The sequence below is a fragment of the Chelmon rostratus genome, chromosome 10 (assembly GCF_017976325.1).
Source record: "Chelmon rostratus isolate fCheRos1 chromosome 10, fCheRos1.pri, whole genome shotgun sequence".
In the NCBI taxonomy this organism is placed as follows: domain Eukaryota; kingdom Metazoa; phylum Chordata; class Actinopteri; order Chaetodontiformes; family Chaetodontidae; genus Chelmon; species Chelmon rostratus.
Window position 1 is genome coordinate 15911305 of NC_055667.1, and position 26997 is coordinate 15938301.

General features: G+C 43.9%; 2 protein-coding genes across 2 annotated transcripts; both read left to right on the top strand.

Annotated features, from left to right (window-relative positions):
* Nucleotides 1-15906, top strand: bgnb (biglycan b). The gene is made up of 8 exons (XM_041945557.1): nucleotides 1-224; nucleotides 8106-8370; nucleotides 11141-11253; nucleotides 11908-12121; nucleotides 12271-12381; nucleotides 13183-13276; nucleotides 14163-14301; nucleotides 14398-15906. Exons 2-8 carry the CDS (start codon nucleotides 8121-8123, stop codon nucleotides 14593-14595), a joined length of 1119 nt encoding a protein of 372 aa, XP_041801491.1. The 5' UTR covers nucleotides 1-224; nucleotides 8106-8120; the 3' UTR covers nucleotides 14596-15906.
* Nucleotides 15907-16989: 1083 nt separating this feature from the next.
* On the top strand, nucleotides 16990-25330 carry b4galt3 (UDP-Gal:betaGlcNAc beta 1,4- galactosyltransferase, polypeptide 3). Its single transcript, XM_041945436.1, has 8 exons — nucleotides 16990-17231; nucleotides 17828-17921; nucleotides 18012-18570; nucleotides 18666-18901; nucleotides 19699-19889; nucleotides 19991-20113; nucleotides 21009-21113; nucleotides 22063-25330. Exons 3-8 carry the CDS (start codon nucleotides 18288-18290, stop codon nucleotides 22418-22420), a joined length of 1296 nt encoding a protein of 431 aa, XP_041801370.1. The 5' UTR covers nucleotides 16990-17231; nucleotides 17828-17921; nucleotides 18012-18287; the 3' UTR covers nucleotides 22421-25330.
* The last annotated feature ends 1667 nt before the right edge of the window (nucleotides 25331-26997 follow it).

The following is a 26997-nucleotide window of genomic DNA, read 5'->3' on the forward strand; positions in this document are numbered from 1 at the left end:
AGCGAGCACACACGGTGCCCTGACACGGTTCGCAGTGGCACACAGTGGTGGAGGAGCTGCAGCTGGATGTCAGAGGACCACGGGGAAATACTGCAATAATCCCTAAATGTGATGAAAATATAGGACAACAAGTCTCCAGGATAATCTGACGCACAGAGGGAGAAAACAGTCTTCAACCTGCTATTTTTGGAATTTGGAATTAATATCTTATTTCTATCCATCAGGTAGGGGAGATGGGTTATTTGATTATATGTACTATGCAGTCTTGTAATTAGCCTGGGGAAACTTTTTCATTCCCCCACCTAGGCTGATTTTATTTGACAATATAATGATACATAAATAATAGTAGTTACAAAGTTTTTGTGACATATAGAAACTTTGAAACTAGTTTTATCATAGTGATATCAATATAATTCAGATTCTTGTAGCTATAAACTCTACTGTCACATCTTCACATACTTTCACATGTTTTCCAATTTTTTAACTTTTATATTTTCACTTTCATGTTGTTTGTATTTTGCACCACATAATTTGCCAATTTTTTTTCCCCCCTCATGATCATTATAAGACTATGACCTGTATCGTCGGCTACTTAATGCAACCTCGTACGTCTGATGCTGTGGTTTTTCCCTCAGCTCTCACTCTGGAGTTACACTAGATGGCGCAACAAGTCTCCAAAGACTATTCAATGGCAGCTATCATTGGTGGACGAGATACTGATAAAGCACAACTTTTCCTTCCACTCACTTCATCCTCAAATCAATGCGTCCTCATGCTCTCATCACACTGTAAATGTAACACAGGGCATTCATAGTGGGTCTTTTACATCCACCCCTGCATCATCATTTAGGGAGAATAATTACAGTGAAACATGCCAATCAAGTCAACCCCTTCTGGTACACAGGCCTGCACCACCCTCAAATTCAGCCTCTGCACACGCATGCTGCGACCAGATTGAAATGTGTTGAGAGAACTGTGGCCTGAGAAAATTTATTTGATAGGAAGATTATTATAGCTTGCTCTTTTCCTCACCGTGTTTTATTTTGTGGCATAATAGGATGCAGATAAACATACAGCTCTTTGTGGAAGGACCTCTTCCCCATCTGTGGCCCCATTCTGTCTTGTGCTGATGACTTCAGGTCCAGCAACGCTTAAGTACCATGTATGAGCTGTTTGTTGGGCTACCAGTGGATTTAACTGAGTCACCTTACTGTACAAAGACAGCATTTGACTGTGGACTCAATGGTCAGACAGTCAAACTGAAGGTCTAAATCTGTGTTTCCTGACCTTCCAGCCCACCTGCCTATTAGCCAGTCTGCGGGTTGACCGCTCTGCACCTGTGATTCTGTTCTGCCTGTCTGTCCATCCACCCGCCTGTCTCGACATCTTTGATTTTGTATAACAGTTCCCCTGTAGCTCCACACTGGCCCTGCAGAGGGCTGGGTTCTTTGTACCCTCATTGATCAGTGTCAGTTTGATGCCACATCACTGGTTCACTGTTCCCTGACTCTCACAGTTTTTAATCCAAGTCAGAGTTCAAGTCGAGCTCTGGAAATATTTCAGTTTCCGTGTTTTGACAGGAAAACTTGCTGATTGTTCCATTTTGGTTTTTGAAAAAGCAGCCATTGTTGACAGTCTCTATTCATAGCCCACTTATAACTGGCACAAACTCTGGAATACTCCACATACTTTGAATGAGGCTCATCTGCCCACAGACATCCTCAGGTCAGTTGTCTCCCTGCTGTTGACTGATTCTGCTCTTTTTTTTGTTCTTCTGTATCGCTCTGCTCTCTGTTCCTCTCTGGTTAGGCCTCGTCTCTGCAGCGTTGAGCAGCTTGCCACCACATCCAAGCTTGGCGGCAACAGAGAAGCTGCCAAACTGTTCCTTTTTTTAGGGATAGCAGTCACCAAATTACAGCCGCTGGGGCAGTTAACTCCACCCGAACTCTCCTACCGGACCCGCCTAGCACTAACTTCTACTGTCTGAAGAGTGCATGAATTTGGCTTGTGTGTGTGCGTGCGTGCATACGTGCGTGTGTGCTTGCCCTGCTGCCTGTGTGTGTTCACATGCGAGGAGCGAGGGAGGTCAACCAAATGACCAGATCATTTTAAAGGTGGACTTTAGATTTTGAGACCAAAATAGATGGTTTAAGTGTGTGTGTATACATGTGAGAATGTGTTTGGGCTAGCCTGCATGCCCACAAGCAAACATTTGTGTGAGTTTTACATTTGTGTTTTTTTTAGGTGTCAGAGTTTATTGCAGCTTGGATCCTGCTCAGAATAACATGACGGGTTGGGAAAAAATACAACACTCTTCCTGAAAACAAACGAATATTCCATGGAGCAACGCCCGCCAGAATTAGATTTATTCTCTGCAACACAATGCTAAGCCATGTAAAATATTTTGTGCCCCGTCAGCAGTGTGATCACTTTGAGCCACCATGCGATGTTAATCGCCACTGAGTGTTGACGTGGCAGCAGCCAATATACCAACAGTGCGGCGCCAGCTGGCACTTTTGGTAAGCTCTCTGCCCCACCTTAACTCTGCTCACACGACTGCAGAGTAATCTAAGGAGCAGAGCTGATGTGCTCCTAAGTATGAATGCAAAGATAAAATAAGCCAGCATTTCGTGTCGTGATTGATAATGTAAGACTTAATGGATTTTGGCACCTCCAGCGGTGAGGTTTCATGGCGGTGCCAACATTTGCTGAAGACACAGACAAGAGCAGCATAAAATGTGCGGTAATAAAAGGGGCTGTGTGCATATAAAATTTGATGATTTTACAGCCATAGCAATTAAATCTTTCTCTGTGGAGAAAAGGTGGCATCAATTCATCCCAGTCAAGAGAAATTGGGGGTGGCGTGTATGACTGGGTGGGAGGTAGCAGTGATTGCCTTTCTCTCCTGCAGTCATGGGAGACCAAACCCTGTTGTATCTTGAGGAGATGATTATTCTTGGCAACACAGCGAGCATATAGTTTAAATGTTTGTTTAGCTTGACAAGGGCAAAGGCTGCCTTGTGGGAACTCTGGTCACATCAAAGTAATTGCGGTGGACGTGATGGCTGACAAGTACCCAGCACTTGATGGATTGTGCATATAGGAAATGTAAATCTAATCTCAGACACTGGGTGTGGGAAACTCAAACAACTGGTACACTTGTTGGGTTGATTGTTCACCAGATGGTGCTTTCAGCGACACTGCTGTGTTTTATTATCAGCCGGCATCTATCCATCTCTGAATCCTGTCTCATGTCTTCTCTGTTGCTCCGTCTCAGTCCTTAATCCTATTTACGTCCTTCGAATCCAACAGTAAACCGCTGGATTCACGTCTTCATAAAAGTGTCTCTCTTCTGGTGCCTGTTATGACAGCTTCAACCTCCAACCTTAGAGGTTCAGACATTCTTATTGTGTGTGTGTGTGTGTGTGTGTGACAGAGAGAGAAAGAGATTTACACACTGGGCATGAGCTGACACACCTTTGACACGGACGGGGAATTTCCTCCTGTTCCTTCTCTTCTTTGCTTTTGATTGAAGGAAAATAATTGTTGCTGCAAAGGAGAGAGAAGCCTCGATCTCGTTAAACGTTTCTGAGGGGGGATGAGCGAGACTGTGAGGCCAAAAGTATGTGGACACCTGAGCGATTGTTGGGTTGAAAAGCACTGGCATTAATCTGCTTCCATAACAGCCTCCACTTGTCTAAGCAGGCTTTTTATTTGCAAGATTTTTTAACCTGGTTGCAGGATTTTTTCCTCCCATTTCCAGAGAGTTAGTCAGTTAGACAGGGAACTGATGAGACAGGGCCTGGCTCATGGTTGGCGTTAGATGCTTTTGTATTCATATCTGTTGACTTGCCTTTGACTACCATGTCCACATACTTTTGGCCATATAGAACAGCTAAAACATTTCTGCTTTGTCGTACCGGTGATGTAAGTGTTGTTTAGACACTTCCCTGTGTCTTTTGCAGGTTAATCTCAACTCCCACTCTTTCTCTCCGTCTGTCTCCCTCATAATTGTCATTCTCCTCCTATACCCCCCAACACACACACACACAGACACACACACACACCACAGCACCTCGGAGACAAACACAGTGAGCGAGACGAGAATAGCTGCCCATCCATCCATCCATTAAACCGCTCTTGGCCTTTGGATGGGAGGAGAGCCGAGGCAACAACAATTAAGATTGAAGCCTTCAGTTTGTTTTTGTCCCACACCGGATGTTTGAAGGCTCACAGCTTTAACAGCAGGGAGAGAAGAGGAATTCATACACACACCAGGTCCAGATTAAAGTGGTTATTACAGCCAGAGAGGCTGCTCGATCGTGGGATGTAGTTTAGTCTTATCGTCATGTTGTGTTTATAGTAGCCCTACACGTCATTCTTGGATGATGACAGACTGTTCTTGTTCCCGTCTCCCTTTTTTTTCCTCTCCTCCATTATTCCCAACACCTCGGTCTGCAAATCTCCATCAACTACCACAAGTCCACAAATGGCTGACAAATCATCGGCTTGACAGATGAAAAATGGCTCCACAGATGAGAGCATGGGTGCCACGGTTCTTGATTTACAATATACACTTGTGCTATCCCATAATGCTGCAAAGCACAAGTTGCAGAAATTGTAGGTGTATAAATAAGTGCGGCGGTGTCTTCTCTGTACGTTCCAGCTCTTTTCTGTGTTGCGTGTCATTGTGTGATACTGACCATATATGCCCTCGTTATGTCCTCTTGGCTGCATTCTTCTGGCCAAGCCAAGGCCAGTGGTGTTTTTTTCTTTTCTGCAAAATGGTATAATTTGGCAGCTATTTTTATTGCAGGGAGCAGACTGCAGGGGCCAGTTATTCATGCTTCCAAGCCAGGTCCACATCATGCACAGGCCCTTTGTTTTACTCATTTTAATGTCCCTAAACAATGCTTTTATTTTCTCTGAATGGAGCAAAAACGCTCTCCAGTTGCAGGGGATTGCATAAGCAACTTTAACAAACTGGAAATGGATCTTTTTGCCATGCACAGTCCAGAATAATTCAGGACTGGAAACTCAGTTTGAATGTGAGGTTATGGATAGTCACTAAGTGCTGAATTGATGTGTTGTTAATTCATCGCCCACACGCTGTGATGTATTTACTCTGACCACATTCGTCTTTGTGGGGTGCTTTTGTTAAGGCTCTACTTTTGCAATTTCAAAGACCAGTATCAGTTTAGACAACATTTTTTTCACCAAGTGTGGAATGAAAAGCATTTCCCCAACATTAAAAAGCCTGTTAAACCCCACTCACAAGCTTTATTATTGCAGTCTTCCTTTTAAGCCAGTCAAAGTTGTTCAAAATGTTCAAAGTGAACAGTCAGCACGTCTAAAATATCCTGGGAACATTAGGTGAAATAGACAGGGCAAAGATCAAGCAAGTGTTGCATTTAGTGGAGTAGCCTTGAGACAAGTAAGTAACAAACAGAGAGAAAATACAGTTTCAAGTCAAATGTTCTGTCACGTCTGAAGTACAGTGTAAACTCCTGAACACACTGTCCAAAATTTCACCCTAAAACATAAACGATGTGCATCTTTTTTCTACCAGCCTCTGTCTGAACTTTCACTCCTTTTGATTGTTATGTCATTCCTCCCTCTCCCACTCTCAACCTCGTCTCCCCGCTCCTTCCTTTCATCCATCTCTTGGCCCGATAGAGCTGACAGCCAAACTTCGCCTCTTGCTTTCAGTTAAATTGCGATCATGTTGCAACAGGATTCTTAAACTTCCCTGGAAAGTCAATTTGCATGCTAACCGCTGGCAACACTTTGCAGCTGTAGGATTACAGAGCTGGGGATCAGAGGAGGAATTAACGCGACGAGGCTGGAGATTATAGGGTTTTAGGTCACCCAAGGGTCCAGTTCTAGGCTTCACTTCATAGGATTAGCTTCAGGTTAAGGGTCAGGATTTCCTGCTGTAAGGATCAATTGGCCTGGTAATAATTAGTTTTTCTAGGAATTATATGTTAGGTTCAATAGGAGTGGTGGCTGCACTGAAGTGTGAGGTCAGTGCAGACAGGATAAAGGAAGGAAACAAACGCAGACACACACATGCTCACATGTCTGGTGACCTCAATTACCAGTGTGTGTGTGTGTGTGTGTGTATGTGTGTGTGTGCACAGCTATGACATCATGGAGTCTGTGTTTCATGACATGCAGGCACACTCAGACACATGTACATGCACACAGACGCACTTGCACAGCCAGTTTCCCCTCTAAGTGAATGGTGGCTTTGTTTGACTGCTCGGCTGCAGGAATAAAGTTTTCCACCTCTGAGGTGATGTCCGCTAGACTATCTGATTGGCCGGTGAGAAGAGACTTGCACTCCTAGGAAAGGACTCGGTGTGCAGGAAGCAGACAGTGACATTTTGCCACTGTGGTTTAAGTGACTTTCATTCCCAGAGTCGATTCCTGGCGAGTTTCCCAGGGGGAATGAGTCCGTTTCTCCTCACCAGCCTGCAGCTCCTGGCCTGCCTGTGAGGTGTGGTATAAACTGTAGCGCCTTGTAATTAAGGCTAAGCAGACCATTTCATAATATTTCATTGTCCATTTATTACTGACCATTACACTTAGCTATGAATTTAAAGCCCTCATGCACATGGCTGGATTGACCTACTAGGGAGCCCTGGGGCAAATGTTTGCTATTTGGCCCCTTCTGAAAGCCCCCACAACACACACACACATATAAGCACACACACACACACACACACACACACACACACACACACACACACACACACACACACACCATTTCCCACCCTGTGGATTGTGTATGAACTCTTTCGCCCACATGTTCTCATTAAGTCCAGTGCACACAGCAGGCTATACATGGCAGCATCATTATTTGCCTGAAACCAACCAGTACGTCTGGGGTGGAATAATACTACTTGGGACCTCATTTAAAAATAAAGTTGTTAGATTTATACTCAAACTTGATCTAAAGCTAATTTCTCACAGTGCACGTATGTTTTATTGAAAAACGATGCAGGGCTTTAAAAGTCTTGCTTATGCAGGTTCTAAGAACCCCATTTGTAACTTACGCACCTGTGATCAATAAATCTCAAACCAACTAAAATTGACAGTACCTGCTTTGTAATTTCCCCGCATACGATGCCAGCGCAAATGAGGGTTTAGTCAGGAGTGACCATGAACCAAAAGAGAACAGCAAACGTTTTGGAAGATGAGATCACAGCGATGGCAGAGGAGATGGAAGCCAGGCCACATGTACTATTTGGTGGACTAAATACAGTAGAGGGGTGACAAACAAAGCCAAACACGCAGCTTTGGAGTGTGTCGCCAAAGCAGCGAACAAAGTGGGGCAGAAAGACAGATCTGTGGTCAGGATTTTTAAAAAAAAGTGGTCTGACCTTAAAATACAAGGGAAAAAAAGAATAGCCATACAAAACTGCGGCATTAAGGGGACGGGAGGGGAGCCTGGCACGCCCGAGCTCTCCCAAATGGACCAGTGCATCGCAGCAATCAGTGGAGAAAGTGAATGTTGTTCATAAAAGCTCATGCAAAGTTCAACACAGGCTCGGATTCATATGTGTGCCAAGCTGCAATACCTCTGCGCGACCACGAGGAAAGTCACTGACATCGAGTCTAGGCTTTGCTTAGAGAGAAGATCATTTCCACGTCGAAGTAAGATTTCATATCAAGATCAAAATTGATCAAGGCCATTTTATGAATGAAGGCTCTGCATCCTAAACCTTAATAAGACATTTACAACTAATCAAATGATCTAATATCTGCTGATATTAGGTGAATCTGAGGCTTCTGGGGCCCCTGGGCATAGGCTTATGCACCTTTTCTTTTTGTCACTTCACAACGTCCCAGACACTTAGACAAAATATTAGAAGCACCTCTCTGTGTAATGCAGCTCAATTCAACAGCACCAAAATGATCATAATGTTGAATCGGTACCTTTCTTAAAAACATATTTATACATATTACAACCTTGTTGAATGTGGGATCTGTTGTTGGGCTGTTGGATCAGACTGCATTACTTCCAGCTCGTTCCACTGAGTGTATACATTCATGCACAATAACCACTGACTCTGCCCCCCCTCTCTCTTCTGTTTCCTCAGGTGTGTAAGTTAAAGATGTTGCCACATTGCTCCCTCCTGCTGTTGCTATGCGCGGTGCAGCTGCTCTCCTCCTCCTCTGCCCTGCCCTTCGAGCAGCGAGGCTTCTGGGATTTTGCCATGGACAGCATGGACACCGGCGGGATAATGACGATGATGAGGGATGAGGAAGAGGGCTCCGCCGTGGAGGAGGTCCTCCCCCCTGACGTACCCATGTGCCCCTTCGGCTGCCACTGTCAGCTCCGGGTCGTCCAGTGTTCTGACCTCGGTCAGTGAGAGTGTGTGAAGCAAAAGAGCGAGAGAGCATGTCTGCGATGCTTCGTCATCATTTCTAAGTGTGTGTCGAGAGGCTCAGATAGGAAAGCAAATGAGTTGAATGACAGAGTGAGTGAGCGTGGCCCGGGCCTTGCATGGCTTTCATAGCTCCAGAGAATAAAGGCCCCCCACCCTTTGGTGTATTATCTAAGAGAGGAATGTCTTCCTCGCGGATAATGCTGGTGTATTTTGACAAGGAAAGGCATGTCTTTGAGGGATTTTGTGTCCCAGACTATGTGTGTAGATGCTGGGTGGGAAAGGAAGAGACAGAGATGGTCTGAAGCAGAAAGACACAGCAGTCGACAAAAACAGGGACACTTTGATGGGAGGAGATGAAAAGTTTATAATTTCCTCACTGTCTTTAAAGAGCTGTTTCATGTTGTTTTTGGGACGCCGACAGGATGTTTAATGTAAAGCCAAAACGGGCGGGGAGGATGGAGGCAAGGATGGGTTAGTTTAAAAGGATTTCAAGACGGAGGAGGTGATTAAAAGGAAATAATGATAGAGAGATAAAAGTTGTGAGTATGTGCGCATTTGGAGCGTTTTTGAATAGAAATAAGGAGGCGAGGATTATGAATATTCGGTTATGAGTTCCACCGGAAAAACATGCACGCAGAAAAGGACACAAAAACATCCAGCTATTTCTTGATGCATCAACAAAACGTACCTCAAAATATGATTTCCGATGCTTTTACAGTCTGGCTTAATTTTAGACATGTTTCCATATAAGCACACGCTACAGTTTCATGACTGTGGATGTAGTGCATGCTATTCCTTCTCTGTCTATTTTTAAAGGACCAAAGAAACTGCATTCAGTCTTACTTGTGGATATAAAGATTCCTGACATTATACTGGCTATATAACTCTAATAAGCTGTCTGTGTTTAGACATCATGGTTTCGTCGAATCATCATTTTACAAGCTCTATATATTTACTGTCCCCGGTCTCTCTGCAGCGGGTAAATGTGGAAGCGTATAATTTCCGAGATGTCAAGTGCTTATTTAGAGCACATGTATTTTGGCGGTGGCGTCTGTCTCCTCTCTGTGTGCATCCCAGCATGATGTCGGCTGTTTGTGTTGAGGGGCGCTGGGGTTTGAGAGGGTGCTAGTTTTGTCAGTTTGCGGCCAAGGCTTTGAGATTTGTGGTAGATACGGGTGAAGCTCTGTGGTTTGGGGGTTTAGAGGGTTAAGAGATTCAGTTAATCAGGGTGTCGGTGAAAGTTTTCTCAGGTCTGTTTGTGGTGTCTGTTAGGTTCGACGCAGGCATACAAATTTGAAGGTTTCCAGTTGGCAGGATGCATGTCGAAAGCTGCAGGTGTTGACTGGAAGGTAAATATTTCCCACCACATGAATCCGCCTGGTAACATTCTGCACTTTTGGAGTCAGGTTGCTCTCGCAGCAGCTGTAATAACTTTATTACATTTGAGGAAAGTAAATCATAGAGACGGAGTTTGGTTTATAATTTAAACTCTCATCCACATCTTTAATGAATTTATCTTTGCTCCCTGAAGCTTGATTTCTTGGATGAGGCTGCGCTATAAAGTTCCACATCTCTCAGTGCTGTGAGGACGTGGTTGGAGCAGAATGCCAGAGGGAGCTGCTGAGGGTTTGATCCTGTGTGGTGACATGGAGGGTGTGGCACAGTACAGCCAAAGCCATATATCTAAACTTAACTCTAGATGGACAGCTCTGGGTAGAGGCCTGTGGGTCAGATGTGGTCGGTGGCAAACTGGATCCCAGTGGGACAGCTGGCGCTCTCTCACCGGCGTGTCTGGTTGCATCATGGTCGTGGTCCAGATGAGGTCGGCCCTGGTCGGGGCTCGCTTACCGTGGGCTGTCTGCTCCACGGACCACATCTGATACACTCGTCCACGTGGCCCTGTGATGTGGTCTTGTTAATGATCACTGGTTGCTGTGTTTGTGCGTGTGCTGAGTCATTTTCCAGAGAGATCCCTGAGCGGAACAACGCAGGTGTATTTGTTAACACTGTCCACTTGTAGCCCGTCCTTAGCACTGCCTGAAGTTATTGCTCCGTAAACAATACTTATAAGCAACACTAACCATAACAGCTTTTGGTGCTTATGCTTGTCACTGCTGGTGTTAACTACCTCTTAGCAGGTGTTTCTGTCACGAAGAAGCCAAAATGAAAACACTCCCAGATGGGATGACAGCTTCACCACTCGCACATTAACTCACACAGCTTGTGTTTCTGTGTATGTGTGTGTGCATGTCAGGGTTGTGCCCGTCTCCCTTTTATTTCATGTGTGATTTTGCTCATATAAGTCACATCCTTTGTGACTTCTGTCGAATGGAAGCCAGATGGCAAACATCTGGTGTCCCCATCTGCTGTGAGGGGAATTTGCATGCGCATGTGTGTGTGTGTGCTTGTCTTTGTCAGTGACAAACCAGTAATGTTAGTTATGTGCCTCTTTGACGTCTCTGTGTGACCTCCATGGTTGTGTCTATGTCCACCTCTCATTAAAATAATAGACGAGGAGGCCCAAAGTGCTCATTTGAGAATGTGTGGGAGTGTGATTGGGTGAATTTCTGCGCCTGATGGAGGTTTTAAAACACACAGTGACTATTTATTTTCCAAGGTCTGTGTCTGACTAAGATATCCAAAGAGCTTGCCCATTGAAAACAAACTGGTTTTTAGGGTGTTGCTCCATGGAAGCATTTAATGGAGTGTGATTCCCCTCTGTGTTTTTACTGGATTGTCCTCAGGTCTGACCGAGGTGCCAAACAATATTCCTCGGGACACCAAGTTCCTGGATCTGCAGAACAACCATATCACCGAACTCAAAGAGAACGACTTCAAAGGCCTCACTAACTTATATGTAAGAGACACACAGCCTTGTCACAATCATAAAGTCCCACTCAGCATTCGCTCAGCACCTCTCAAGGATGTGTAACCGTCTCAGCTCAGCTTGTGTTGGCTTCGGCGGTGTGAAATATCATCATGACCCTCCGTCTCCTCGGAGGTTTAGAGGTTCATTTCCTTTCTTTTTCGCCCTCCGCCGCCCTTCGCTCTGAGAGCTTTAATTGTATTAAGTTTGAGCCCAAACCAAATGGGAGTGTGCTCACATCCGTGCCTCTCTTTGGAGAACGGCTGCGCTCACTCCTGACCCGCCTTCAAAAGCGCTGACCAAGAGCAATATTAAGTCTGGCAGCGCAGGAAACTCCAGACATGACATTATACAATAACATCTCTATTAAGGTCTGTTTACCTCAGCCTACATCTGTCTCCATCTTTCAGCCAGCACAGGTGGGGAGACTGTCTGCTAATGTGATGGACTGCTGGGAACTGTTTTTATTCACACATTCAGTAGAGAGAGAGGATGCAAACACAAGCTCTTTGGCATTCTGTGTATTATTTTAGCTTTCTTTCTTTGAATTTGCCAACTGTCTGCGTGCCACTGAGGTTTTCACACAAATCAAATAAAGTGGGTGTTGAATTTTGCCTCTCCGTGATTACAGTTTTTTTTTTTCAGGGTCTGTCTCTGAGGAATAACCATATTTCTAAAGTCCACCCCCGAGCATTTGTGCCTCTGAAGCACATGCAGAAGCTCTACTTCTCCAAGAATCTGCTGACCACCATCCCCAAGAACTTGCCTTCTTCTCTGGTTGAGCTGAGGATCCACGAGAACCGCATCAAGAAGGTGGCAGCCGGAGCCTTCGCAGGACTGGGCAGCATGAACTGCATAGGTCAGAAACGCTGATGACTTCAACAAATTTAGGCTATATTCGGTGGTGCTCACCACTGTATTTGCCACCATGTAGCACTGGCAACAGATTTTAAAGATTAAAGAGACTGAAATTTATTTCATGCCGCAAATATTCCCTTCATCTTGCAGAAATGGGAGCAAACCCCCTCCACAACAGCGGTTTTGAGCCTGGAGCCTTCAAGGGACTGAAACTGAATTATCTGCGTATATCAGAGGCCAAACTGACTGGGGTGCCAAAAGGTAACAACTCATCTGTGTGGCTGAGATATCTGGAATGGAGGCATCACATAGTTTGAGGCTATGTTTACAGGAATAGTTCAGCCTTTTGGAAAGTACTGGATGAGAAGGCTGAGACCACTTTCATGTCTGTATGCTAAATATGAAGCCAGCAGCCATTTAGCTTAGCGCAAACAGTGCAAACAAGGGGACAAGCTAACCTGGTGGCTCTGTCCAAAGGGAAAAAGATATCAGCTGCTAGAACCTCCAAACTCACTAATCCTGTTTGTTTAAGTGCAGGTTTGTATATATATAAATGAACATCCATTACATTCGAGGCCTTGCCGAACAAGTGACAATGATGTCACTGCAAGAGTCCCAAGACCATCTGGTCCTAAACAACCAGCATATTAATACAGAATCTGGGAAACCTCACTATCAAAATTAGAGAGGCTGCTCCCTTTTGTGCCATTTAAGACACTTTTGACTGGCTTCAAGCAGCGCAAATGAATGTGTTTTCTTTGACCATTGTTGTAATATGTAAATGATTGAATAGGTTGATTGCCAGTGACTGTCAGTGAAAATGACACATATGACCCTTGGAGACAACCCCAGTGATAGGCGTACCACACCCTCGCTGTCATGAGCTTATTGGTGTGAAGCAGTCAGTTTCCTTCAGTTTAGGCACCAAAACTTTTTGGTTGATTTAGACAGAGCTGCTTGGTCAGGTTTAGACAACAGAACTAAGTGGAATAGGACAGAAACTAATGCGGGACAAAATGAAATCTCACCCCTGAGTGGAGCTTTAAAGGTACGGTCTTTCAGATCTCCCAGAGAGTCTTCACGAGCTTCATCTGGACCACAACGAGATCCAGGCCGTGGAACTGGAGGACCTGAGCCGCTACAAAAACCTGTACAGGTATCTGTCACACTTCAAATTCAAACTCATTTCTGACCATAACTGAGTCCTGGTTTCCTGAGGGACTTGCTTGTGTGTTTTTTAAAAACACATCCCCAGTCAGCAGTGCCCTTCAAGGGCAATAAAGTGGCGTGCACGGGGGGGGGGGGCAGTTTTGTTTGTTTGTTGTTTTTCGTGGCCCAGTTTTTGAAAAACGCGCGCTAAAGTGCCCTCTTGGACTCCAAAACACGTGCTAAAGTGCCCTCTTGGGAGCCAAAACGCGTGCTAAAATGCTCTCTGGGAGCCAAAACACACGCTAAAGTGCTCTCTTGGACGCCAAAACGTGCTCTAAAGTGCCCTCTTGGACACCAAAACGCGCTCTAAAGTGCCCTCTTGGACGCCAAAACGCATGCTAAAGTGCCCTCTTCAGTGGCGAGGACACGCTATATGTGCCCTTTTTTTCCTTTCCCCCCCTGCCCTTCAAAAAGTCTGTGCACGCCACTGTGAACGACATTGACTTGGTAATAAAAAGTAGGAGAATGAGGGTTTTCACACTACAGCCACGAACAAGCTCAGTCAGCTTGGCGTTTCACCTTGTGCAGCAAAGGTCCCAATCACAGCAAAATAATAATGACATAAAAAAATACAGGCAGAGGACCTGGTCTCTGCAGACAAATACACCACCACACACTTATGATGATTGAGAGGGTCCATAAATTGTTTTTTTTTTTTAAAGGAAATTCCTGCAGAGTAAACCTTTAATATCTTGTTGTTTCTTTGATATTTATCAGGGACTTTGCTGTTACTCCAGCTCACACAAGTAAAACACTTAAGCTAAATGTCCCATGCAGCGGCCTAATTTCTGCATGCCTGTTTCACCTCTCTCCCCTGGTCTCACTTTTTCCAGGTTGGGCCTCGGCTTTAATCATATCCGCAACATAGAGAACGGCAGTCTGTCGTACCTGCCCAGACTGAGAGAGCTACATCTGGACCACAACCGCCTCACTCGTGTTCCCAAAGGCCTCCCAGATATGAAATACCTGCAGGTGAGTCTAACACGCACACATTTTGCTTGCCATCCGATGGTGAATGTTTCACACGATGCTCTTCTCACCCTGTACGATGCCACTCGTGCTTTCCAGGTGGTGTACCTCCATTCCAACAACATCAACCAGGTGGGTGTGGATGACTTCTGCCCTCGAGGATTCGGGATGAAGAGGACATTCTATAACGGCATCAGCCTGTTTGCTAACCCCGTCAACTACTGGGAGGTGCAGCCGGCCACGTTCCGCTGTGTCAGCGACCGGCTCGCCATTCAGTTTGGCAACTACAAAAAGTAAAGACGGGGGGATACTGAGAGGTGGAGAGAGTGAGGGGAAGGGGATGGAGGAATGGAGGAGGAGCAGATAATTTAAGTAATGAAAAAAAAACAAACCCTGAGAGGTGTCGGGAGTTATTTGAGATTATTATTATTATTATTATTATTATCATTAATTGATTTGATTGATTTTTGGAGAGGATGAGTGATGGAGAAGATGGGCAATAAACTGATGGGATAGAAAGAAAAAGTGAAAAATACAATCACATAACTTGAAGGGAGTGGAAAGCAAAGCCCTTGCAGTACTTCGCCGGAGTTTTTTTTTTTTTTTTTGCATTTTTTTTGCATTTTTTTGAATTGAAGGTTCTGAAAGTTTTGCCATCTGAAACGGATGAAACAGAGGAGACTGTCTGAGAAGAATGTTTCCCCCACAACCGAAATCCATGAAAAATGAGTACTGAAAACTTGTGAAGCATTTCATTCCATATCTTTTACACAGTAGTGCTAATTGTGATAGAAGTCATTTTCGTTTTATTAACATTTTTAAGATTACTAGTAAAGAAATAGAACAGCAATGCATTTTAGATTTTTTTTATATATATATATATACATAAAAAGGTGCTCTGTATGACTTTCTGTGTGTGCTGATTTGGGAGATACATCACATTGTCCCTGTTTCACTGGTCCCAAGCCATTTGGCGCTCAATTCTGTGATTTATTATACTGTATTAATAAACAACTAGTCACGGATTTGGGTCTATTTCCACCATTTACAGACACAAAAAGTAGAAACTATTATACAACTTAAGCAATTAAAAACATTTGTATATATACAGTATCATGGCAGTTGACTGATCAGTCCTAGACATTTTTTTTATTGACCTGAGATAACTGAACCACCAGCCTGCCTGTGTAAGAGTCTATTCTGTGCCTTTACTAATATGCTGTCTGTATGATACTTTAATACAGTATTCCTTGAGGGGACACTGAGGCAGTGGGGGGTTGCCCCAGTTTGAGAAAACACACATCCGCTTTGCTTTGAGACAATGAAGGCAGTGTGTTTACATAGAGCTACAAACATTAGTAGTGTTAATGCATTTTTTGCACAGCTTTTCTGTTATGCTTATCTGCTTCGGGGTTATTGGAGGGTTAGTCTTTTTACGTTGGTAGATCTCTGTGGAACTACTCTAAGTATTCTGTCCTGTCTCTGTTCTGTAATCTGACAAGCTACTGCTGCATGTGAATAAAGACATTTTTAGCCTGCTGCATAAAGCCAGAGAACAACTGATGCCCCTGCGTTGGATGCTGTGTGAGAAATAAAGAAGAACTATCACTTTGTGTAGAGAAATATTGGGTCCACACTTTATAATTTGCAATTTATGATGCAAGCATGTAGAGCGAGCACACATTACATTAGACGTATGACAAAAAAACTGACGCTGTGATTTGTGGGATTTTAGGAGTTTGGATCCTGAGTCATTAATATAATTTTGACCTCATGAACAGGACATCATCAGGTCCTTAAAATGTCTTAAATTCAAATAATACAATTTGAATCCGTAATGATTAATTAATTAATTTCAGTATGAACATTTCATCTGATGTCTTCAAAGGGAAAATTAAGTCAGAACAGTCAGTCAGGGTCGATACTATATACTTAAACTGTCTTAATAGTGATTTTTTTATCATTGATGAAAAGAAAGAAAATGTTGAATTTGTCTTCTGTTGCTTTTAGATGTTTTTGAGAATTATTTTTAGCCACGACACATGTGCTGACTGGTCGTAGCACAGTTTCTTCAGTTCAGTTCACGCACACACACATACTCTCTCTCTCTCACACACACACACACACAAACACACAGAAGGAAGTGTGAAGGAAGGAAACTGTGGACAGTTCTCTTTAATGAATCTGCACAGAAAGGCAAAAAACCTTTCAAACAATCAAATATTCCCACTGCATGTCTATGGGCATAACGAGATAGATAATATAGTGGTATTGTAATAACTCAGACTGCATATTTACAATCATAATTCTGGTGAACATCATGACTCAGCTGATGTTCAATAACTCCATAATCAAGCTTTCTCAGGAGGTTTGGTGATATTTGGAAGTTGTGGGTTAAATCCTGTTTGGATCTTTGAAAGACACTTTGCTGTATGATGGCCGAACCAACTTCCACACTCAACTCAATTTGCATCCAGATTAAAACTCAACATAATCTGTGCAATCCATATGAGACCATATTTGATATGGTCTCATATGGATGCATTTATCAATGATTCATTGGTGGCAAAGAAATCATAATTTCATTTTCATTTTTTCAAATCTGCCGCTCAGCGCGTCACCGCCGTGCGCCCCAGCCCGTCTGATTCACTGATAGCGGAGCGATGGGGCAGAGCGCACTTGCCTGTGTTGACACTGGACGGATATGCGGCGATGCTCTTGCGTGCGAAATCGCTCGCAGCGGTCTCTAAGCAGCCACGGAGAGATTTCGCCTCGGATGAGAGATTAGGAAGGAGGAGGAGGAGGAGGAAGACCGACCAGCATCAGAAAAACAAACGGTATCTTTTGGTCCGTCGCGTCTGCTCGGTGGCGGCGGCCCGTCGATTGTCGGAGGAAGCCGGGGGCTGGATTTGAAACGTCGCAGGGATGTGCTGGTGAGTCGGCTGCCGCTGCAGAGCTCGTATGGAGCCCCATGATAAAAATGGTGCAATTAAGAAACAGCCTTTGTGGTCGACAGGAGGGATCTTGCAGCCGGTGGTCCTGTCGAATAAATAATGCAGCTCCATGAGTGCCTGCGCAGGCCTAACGATGGATGCTGATAGGCTAATCACCTGGATTGAAAGCTTTCTGCACTGATAACCATGGCGTTTTTCCTGCTCTACGCTGATCTGTCTTTTAATAGCCGTGAATTTCACCTTCCTGTGTCGGGAAATTCAGATCCAGTGGTAACTCCAGGCGCGCAAAGCTTGCTATATGTAACGGTATGGACTAACAGGAAGCTGTGGTGTTGGATTAATAGATCTGCAGGCATCAGCATCTCTTCCACACACGCCCCTTGAAAATGTCACTGCTGAAAATAAGCCCTTCTAAATAAAGCAGCAAACATGACATTTGTTTGTAGCTGCTTGTCGCCCCCCCCGGTTTATTTTATCTCACATTAGACTCCACAGTAGTGCTGAGACAAAGCTGTTGCTGTGCTGTTACTCACTCAGATTTATTATTATTATTATTATTATTATTATGATTGCAGAAAGCTTGATGATGAAAGGAGGAAGAGGCGGAGAGATGTGGAGTGAGCCCTTCCTGGCCAAGGACAGGTTTTAAATAGACCCTTGCAAATCCAGGTACCCTAAATCTAGACTGATGGCGTGCAATGATAACGATTTTAAGCAATAGATTAAATTAACTAATAATCTTTTCTTCTTCCTCCTCAGTGACGTCTGTGGTCAGGAGGTGATGGCGGTTCTGACTGAGCTTCACCACCACTACTACCCCTTCCCACAAATGGACGCCCCCCTCCTGCACGCCTGAGCCTGCACTCAGCCCTGCCTCCTTCCCCTCCTCTCCTTCTGCCTCTCCTTACTCATTTCCCACCTCTTCCTCCACCTTCCTCATCCAGCTGCCGTTTGCTCCCCCATCTCTCCAGCCACCCCTCCATCCATTTCCACCGACATTGACTTTCACTGTTCCTGTACAGTCTTTACTTTATTATGGCGTGCTGTGGCCGCTCTCTGGACTCCCCGTGCACACTAGCCTTGCTGGTGGGCTTCCAGTTCGCCTTTGTTCTCTATTTCTCCCTCGGGGGCTTCAGAGGCCTGGTGTCTGTGCTGGTGCACACCACGGAGCCGGAGTTTGATTACTCTCGACCTCACGACGTCTATACCAACCTCAGTCATCTGGGAGTGCCACCTCCCCCGCCTCGCAACTCTGGCACTGGACCCCCTGCCACGGGGCTGCCGCTTAGAGACTGCCAGATCCCCTCCCCACTGCTGGGTGAGAAACAGAGGGGTTAAATGTGTGCAGTCATATGTATTTAAATAAAATATAAATAATTGTGTGGCATTAATGCTTTTTTTCCTCTCCTCCAGTCGGACCTGTGTCTGTCCACCTGTCCTCTCCTCTGTCTATGGAGGAGATCAGGCAGAGGAATCCGTTAGTGTTGCCAGGCGGACGCTACCGACCTCCAGACTGCGAACCCCGCCACCACACAGCCATAGTGGTCCCGTACCGGAACCGGCAGACCCACCTCCGTGCCCTCCTCTACCACCTCCACCCCTTCCTGCAAAGACAGCAGATCCACTACAGCATCTATATAGTACAGCAGGTCAGACTACGTATGAGTGCAATCCTTGTGCAATACAGATGTGCTACATATGTAAATATATAAATGCATTATGCAGTACTGGTATTACTGAGCTGTTACGGTTTATTACTGGTGTATTACAACTTTGTATTATTACATAATACTGATGTAGTATCAGTATGTTTATGTTGTAATATTTGGGTACCACTAGTGTTATATTTGTGTTGCACTGGATCATTTCAGGTGTATAAACAGTCCAGCACTGTGTAATACTGGAATATTACCGGTGCACACCTTTGTATTATCGGAGTAATCTGAGTGTAAAGATGGTGTATTAGTGCAGAGAAAAAACAGTGTTTTACCTGTGATACACTGGTTTAATTTTGGCAATGCAAAATATACTGTACTATACTAACATATTTTTGTAGTACATATCCATGCACATATTTTGGTTCATTTGCACAGGTTGTGAGATATGCCAAATAAAACCACAACTATGTGCATGGTTACCCTAGATGCCATTAGAGGTAAATGGCAAAATGTGTTTTTTTTAATGTAATTTGGGATAAGTGGATATTTGAAATAAGAATATTACAAATAAGTGCATTTAAATATTACAATGTCTGTCTCCTCCATCCTGCAGCTACAGTGTGGCTGTACTGTAAACACAATGTCAAAGACTCATCTTTAGTTCTGCAGTAACACACCTTAAATCACTGCCCTCAGCCAATCGAATACTTGACACACGCTGTATTTCTTTTAAAACGAATACAATCATGTGTCTCTGCGTTAACCTCTGTCTCTGTTTCTGCCTTCAGTGGGGGAACGGGACATTTAACCGAGCCAAGCTGCTGAATGTTGGGGTGCGGGAGGCCCTCAGAGATGAGGACTGGAGCTGCATCTTCCTGCATGACGTCGACCTGCTGCCTGAGAACGACCACAACACCTACACCTGCCACAAGCAGTTCCCCACACACCTGTCTGTGGCCATGGACAAGTTCAGATACAGGTAGAAGCACGGTGTGCATGCGGGCGTGGATGGACTTTATAAGAAGTATTGTGCTGAGGCATTATTTTCAAGATTGCATGTTTGCGATGTGACCCTCCCAGGCTGCCGTACCCACAGTATTTTGGAGGGGTCTCTGCAGTGACCCCAGACCAGTACATGAAGATGAACGGCTTCCCTAACCAGTACTGGGGCTGGGGCGGAGAGGATGACGACATCGCCGCCAGGTGAGGAGGGTGAATGGGGGCAGAGGTCACATCCTGCATGAGGCGGACTGTGACCTCAGCTGACATGTGTGTTCATCATCAGAGCTACATGCATTTCATCCTCTCCGCTTCTTGTACTTTTTTTTTCACTCGCTCATCTTGTTTTCTCATGTTTACTGTTTCTGCACCACATGTTTTCCTTTGACTTTTATTTGATGTGTCCTAACATCGTCTTTCATCTTCACGTCCCCTCCCACTGCTGTGGCTGTGCTGTGTGTTTCTTGGAGCGCGGTGAGTGAGTACGTTCGCAAGGATAGCTCGTAGTTTTGGGCTGGGCTGCGTGTTTAAGGCAGTTTTCAGGCTCATCTCATCTCTGCGGTCCCCTCGCTCCACTCTCTGGGTCTTCTAGCATTTGCCAACTTGTTACGGGAAAAACTGAATGGAACAACAAAACGAAAAACTAAAAGCTTGTGCTAATTATGACATGAGGCATAACAACAACAATATTCATACTATACTTTTTGTAACACCTTTTGTGCATGCTGTTTGCAACCTACAATATGTCATGTATTGGACATTCACAACATCAGTTTCACCATGTTTTGGTACAGAGACATCAGAGATGGAAAAGGGAACCACAGTGTTTTCCACCACCTATAGGCCATAAAAGTATGTCATTCTCATACGTCACCCACAATTCTGTGTTTGTTTTCTTCATTTTTCTGCTTTTAAATGAATCCCTTAGAGGCTAGATGTACACAGCGTGAGTATTGCTGATGTTCTGAGTTATATAAATAGCACGATAGGCTTTGTTGATTGAATATCATCCTGACTCTGAGATGTAGTTTTCCAGTTTAATGCATGTGAGTGAGGATCTGCTGTTCCTGTTAACGCCTGTTGTGTGCTGCCTGTCCAGAGTGCGTCTGTCGGGCATGAAGATCATGCGCCCTCCGGTGGCCATTGGTCATTACAAGATGATCAAGCATAAAGGAGACAGAGGCAATGAGCAAAACCCACGCAGGTACACATGGACACACTCGCAGACACACAAAGATTGTGTAGAGATATTTTTTCCCTCTGAATTAAGAAACAGTCATTTTCACTTTGGCAAATAAAAACACTAATTTTGTATTTGCCCAGGCTTCATTCCCATTGCAGGACAGGCATCAGTATGATGTTGTCTTCCCCATTTTTGTCTCAACCTGTTCTAGCTCCAACCCTTCACATGTTGAGTTTTTAGAGTAATGGCTGTGTTTTTTTGGGGGGGGGTTTTTTTTTGGTTTGCACAGAGTTTTGTGTGAGGTTGGCATTTTCCTCTGCTCACTCTGTCGAGCCAACAGTTTCTACAGCCTCAGGCGGCGTACTCATTTGTTTTCAGATTTAACAAAATAAAACACTCCATTTTTCTTGATCCATGATGCTTCAGAAAGAGTTTCTTCATAATAAAAACAAGCTCCTGCAAATCAGCTTTCGCACCACAAGTCGCATTCAAATAGGAATATATTCCAGACTTAATTAAGATGAACCTTGTTCCCCTTTTCAGGATGTAATCTTGTTTATGTTTGCAGAGAAGATTGATGCCACTCTCATGTATCTTAGCTTAGCATAAAGACTGGAAACAACTAGCCTGATTCTATCCAAAGGTACAAAAAAAACAACTTACTAATCTGTACAAAAGCCCATGATCGAAATGACAAGTTGTGGTTTTATGGAGGTCGTGTGCTGGAACTATCAGGGGTAGTGACTTGAAGGGGAAAGATGTTTCCTGGCTGTAGCATCATATTTGGCACACAGCCATGAGAGTGGTGTTGAACCTCTCATCTAACTCTTGGCAAGAAAGCATATTAACAAATGCCCCATAATGTCAAACTGTTCCTTTAAAGTTGGACCCTGAAACAGGTACTCACACAAATCTCAATAATATGCACACAATAACGTCCCGCTCTGTGATAATATGTTCTTCTTCCTAGATTTGACCTTCTGAAAAGGACCAGACTCAACTGGCGCTCTGACGGCCTCAACTCTCTGACCTATGAGCTCCTTTCTAAAGAGCTGGAGCCTCTCTACACCAACCTCACCGTCAACATTGGAGAAGACCCCCGTCTGCCCCCGGGGAAAACACCCATCCACTTGAAGACAACAACCCCAGCCCACCAACGTAGCACCAGCAAGCCTGGAGGCACGGCCAAACAGGAGAAGAGGCAAGAGAGCAAAGGGGCCGCGGCGGCAAATTTGACTGTGGTCAAGCCGGTTGGTGAAAAGACAGAACCTGTCCAGTCAAAGGCGGCCAATCAAACAACACAGGAGAAGACAGGTGTGATGAAATAGGGTGGATCACATCTGTAGCGTAAAGTGGCTTCTGCCTTTGTTTTCACCTGAAAGACAAAATGAAGGAAAGCGGTGTAGATCTGTTCTGTTGTGGGACATGACGTACACCAGCTTTTTGTGCTCAGCGCAGATTAGGGACAGTTATGCAATGGATCCAGTGAAGAAGCCACTTTTGTCTACAGGGGGTGCGTTCAGGAACACGACTGAGTCACCTCTGGGTGTGTCATCCGCTGAATGTGACTCTGGCTCCAGTGACTGTGGTCAGGCTCACGACCGAGTTTGGGGCCGGGAGAAGAACGGCGCAGGACTCAGTCAGATCCGTGTAGAGGTCCAAAACAAACTGAATGAAAATGAGACAGAAAGTATATATAAATCTCTGCTCTTTTCCAGACATCGCAAGTTGTAAGCAACCCATGTGCTGCCGGTAGACCTGCAGCTTCATCCAGTTTGCTCCCAAAAAACTGCTGCTGTCAGTCCACCCCACCCCACGGTGGGTTTGTGTTTCTGTGCCTTCTCTCTTTTATGCGCATTTTATAGACTGGTAGTTGCTTTTAGACGCTGACCTGGGGTTAATTTTACCTCTCCTGTGTCGTGGCAAAGAAAGCAGGGAGGCTAAAGCTGATCCTAGATCAGAACAAATGATTTGTTCCAGGACTGCCGTTTTATATTTGTGTGCATTGATCAAACGCTGACCAACTCCATAGTTATCAGACTATTCTAGAGTTTATATTTATATAGAGAGACTTCTTTATTTGTTTACTGGTTTGTTTTACTCGTCCTTCCTTACAGTCTGGTGCCTCTCTCTCTGGCATTTAGTTTCTAGACAATCAAATCATATGGGAAGATAACTCTGTATCCAACCACTAAACAAAGTGAGGAAATATTATCATGACTATCTTTACACCTGTCAGATAAACATAGACTTGGCATGATAGTTGTTGTTGTCTATACTCTCGATACAAGGATAGACCTGTGCTTCTGGTATTATCTGTGATTTTATTCTTTTTCTTTTAGATTAGTCAGGTATGGAGCAAAAAGCAAACTTGCAGACAATATTGTTGGCACGTGGCTACATATTTGTCAGTTTCAGGTGTTTTAATAATAAAAAAGGTGATAGTTATGGTAAAGCACTGTGTATAGATCTAGAAGGCCTGACGTCTTCACAGAGGGTCTTTCAGTATATTATGAAAGACCCCGGTGCATCTAAAAGCTATAAATGAGCTTCATTTGCTAGAATGATGCTTTTGTGTCTTGAAGGAAAGGAGACAAGGAAGAAGGAAACAGGCATTTTAGGTCAGAAATGAAGTAATGTAATTCTGAGGGTGGGTAATCTGTGTTAACAGATCAGTTATCATCTACTGTATGATCAAAAAAGCCACTTCATCTCTCAGATATTCACTTTTTGTTTTCCATATCAGTCATGTGGAATGTATTACTTTGAGTTCTCATCCTAGTTTAGCTTTTGTGAAGGGAGAGCTGATCTTAGCTTGTGGACAGGGACTTGAATCTAATCACTTGTAGGGCATAAGAGGTCTTGCTGCTATTTGACTAGGGAAATGGTTAGTTGTTTAATTAATCAGCTTGATAAACGACACTAATTTCCTGGTGTGGAATTGTGTTTTATCACACTAACAGGTAATGTATTACATATGCTAATTTGAATGTATTTAATTTATTAAGATATTTATTGAGTCGCTAATAGAGCTACACGCAGACTTGTGTGTATGTGTTTTAGGGGTTGAGATGTCCTTCTCCATTGTAGAGCAGATTATTATCCCTTTATGCTGTATCTCATGCTTCCCATGTTAACATTGTGCCTCATGAAGTACACTAGGATTGAAGGCATACCGCTGGGTTATATGTGAGCGCCCTCAAGTGGCGCTCTCTGGCATTGCGCCAGCCGAGACAAAAACCCCGGACTGAATGAAACTGCAGTGTTGTGACATGAATGTTAATGATTAACGTTCGCCATTCACAGGTTTCAGCCAATCAAATCTTTGCATTGCTCTGTGTGGAGGGTTTCTTGTTTGCGTAAAATCACATGATTGATCCTGGGAGCTTAAAGCTGTAGAGCAACTCTCTGACTTTTACTGGTTAACAGAAGCAGAAACTGCGTGGCGAGTGTTTTATGAATGGGTATAGTTGTATAGAAGGACTCTGTGTTTATTTATGATAAAATACAACCTGTGTTAAAGAGTGCTGTACAAACAGATTGTCTTCGCAGAGTACACTGAGAGATAATAAGGCCTCATTTCTTAGCTTTATACTACATAATAATTTAGTTGCATATCAATAGATAATATATCCTCCATTTATCATATTGCCTGGGACAATGCCTGTATGACATGAAACAGTGACACACTGGAAGCTTTTAAGGACGTTATGTAATCCCAGCAGATTAATCAGCAAACTGTGTGCTTACCTGGAGATTGTTCTATATTTAATAAATAGGCTAGTTTTTATAAAGGATGTTTTCGCATAAATGTTGGAAATATATTCTGTGTAGTTGAATGCAAACTCAGTAAACAGGATTGGAACTTCTCAGTATCATTTTTTTTTACTATTTAAAGAGGTAATGAGTTCATTCTATCATTAAAACCATTTGAGAAGTGTTAATGTGATTGCCAAGAACCAGAAAGACGGGATGTTTATGTGTTCATGGCAAATGAGCCGTGTTTGATACATTACATCACTTCAAATGAAGGACCATGATATTTGCATCATGCGATGACCCCCGTTGTCATCTTATGTTGCCTTATTTACTGATCTTGTCTTGAAGATGAAAATGTGTGTGTGTGTGTGTGTGTTTGTGTGTGTGTGTGTGTGTGTGTGAGTGTGTGGAGCAAGGTCATCAAAAAAGGCAACAGAGGCAGTGAGCTATGACTGACAGTGTCGTGACTGAAAGCAAATATGTCTACCAATAAAACCACATAATCATAAATTTCGCCTGCTCCCATGTTTTCTATCATAAATGTACACGTTTATGCAGTAACATACATGTGAAGTTACACACATGTGAACACACAATTCTTACAGTGATACAGTGATGCACTTATACCCCCCCAAAACACACACACACACACACACACACGCGCGCACACCACTCGAGGCCTCTTAATGAACACAGGCTTTAGCATTTTGATTAATGCTGCCACAGCTTTAATGTTGCAGAGATCAGACGCTCATGCTAGCTGGTAGATTAGCAGTCATATATCATCGTCATCAACACATGCATGTAGAGCAATCTAAAACTGCACTAACCTGTTACATCACCCTGTGTATCGCAGGCCTCAGTGCTCTATGTGGGCATAAAGAGCAGGATTAAAAAGTTGGATGTGAGATCATACCTATAAATAGACAGTAACCCCCCAGCTCTGTACGTTCGATCTGTTTCATAATCTAAAATGCTTGTATGACTCACCCAGAGAGGCAAAAACACAAACTCATGAACTGGGTGGAGCAAAATGAGCACCTTACAACAGATCCCAATGCAACGCCAGCACAGACTACAGCCTCAAGTGGGATCTTAGAACTGAAGCAACAGCAGTGTAAACAGCAGCTGTTTACACTGCTGGTCTACTTTCTGACAGGGTTTTCTGTTATTTTGTCCACTGTTGAATTTCTTCAGAAAATGTAACCTATTGCTTAAAAATAGACTACGTAGCTTTAGTTGAAGAGCAACCACTGTGGCCAGGTGCCAATGATGAGATAATGGTTGCTGAAATGTAGTGTAATGGTGAGCAAAGTCATAAGGACAGCTAACATTACCTAACATTGGCCATCACCGTGGGCCTACCATACTTTCTGTGCTTGATATCACACGCAGACCTGAATCAGACGCAGGTACCACATGTTCTTTAGCAGCACGTAAAGCTAGAGCTATAAAGAGATAAAAGGTCTTTTAAAGCGGTCACACCTGGACGTCTTTCTGTGGGATGTTCCGTGATGCTGTCGCTCTGTGATGGCAGTAGTGACAGTCAGCTTTGCGCTTTCCTTCCAGGAGACTGACACACTGGCCTGCTGAAGTGACCGCGGCAGGCAGACGCAGAGGGCTGAGACAGCCTTTAGTCACCTCCTGTTACTGTATAGGCCTCAGAGACACAGCTGACCTCTCATACCCTCAGCAATACTTCTGCCTTCTGAGCACACACACACATATATATACATATATAAAGTTTTACAAACCATTGCACAAGCATGCTCATGCTCACATTAGTTACACAAAAATAGACAGTGTGAGGAAGATGAGATAAAAAAGTTAAAGCAGTCATTGTGCTGTAAAATGCTTCCTGTCAGTGTTTTACCATCATATCTGATGTTACTGCTGCATTCATGTGTATGTTGCATTTTACTGCTGTAGATGTTCAAGGTTGAGCTCATTTTATCCACTTTATATACGGTTGGGTAGTTTAATCTACAGCAGTGCATCATATTCTATTAGATCATCATATGTGGGTGGGGTGGCTGTGGTGTGAGAACCATGTATGTCTCATGGGATCGACATTCACATTCACCAGACTCGGAGATATCACTGGACACGAAGGATATGAAAATTGCAATCTAAAAAGTAGCAAGTA

Coding starts and splice junctions, on each gene's coding strand:
- bgnb (XM_041945557.1), top strand. CDS start 8,121: ATGTTGCCACATTGCTCCCTCCTGCTGTTGCTATGCGCGGTGCAGCTG. Junction 8,371..11,140: donor CGTCCAGTGTTCTGACCTCG/GTCAGTGAGAGT, acceptor GATTGTCCTCAG/GTCTGACCGAGGTGCCAAAC. Junction 12,382..13,182: donor ACTGACTGGGGTGCCAAAAG/GTAACAACTCAT, acceptor ACGGTCTTTCAG/ATCTCCCAGAGAGTCTTCAC.
- b4galt3 (XM_041945436.1), top strand. CDS start 18,288: ATGGCGTGCTGTGGCCGCTCTCTGGACTCCCCGTGCACACTAGCCTTG. Junction 18,571..18,665: donor GATCCCCTCCCCACTGCTGG/GTGAGAAACAGA, acceptor CCTCTCCTCCAG/TCGGACCTGTGTCTGTCCAC. Junction 18,902..19,698: donor GCATCTATATAGTACAGCAG/GTCAGACTACGT, acceptor TTCTGCCTTCAG/TGGGGGAACGGGACATTTAA.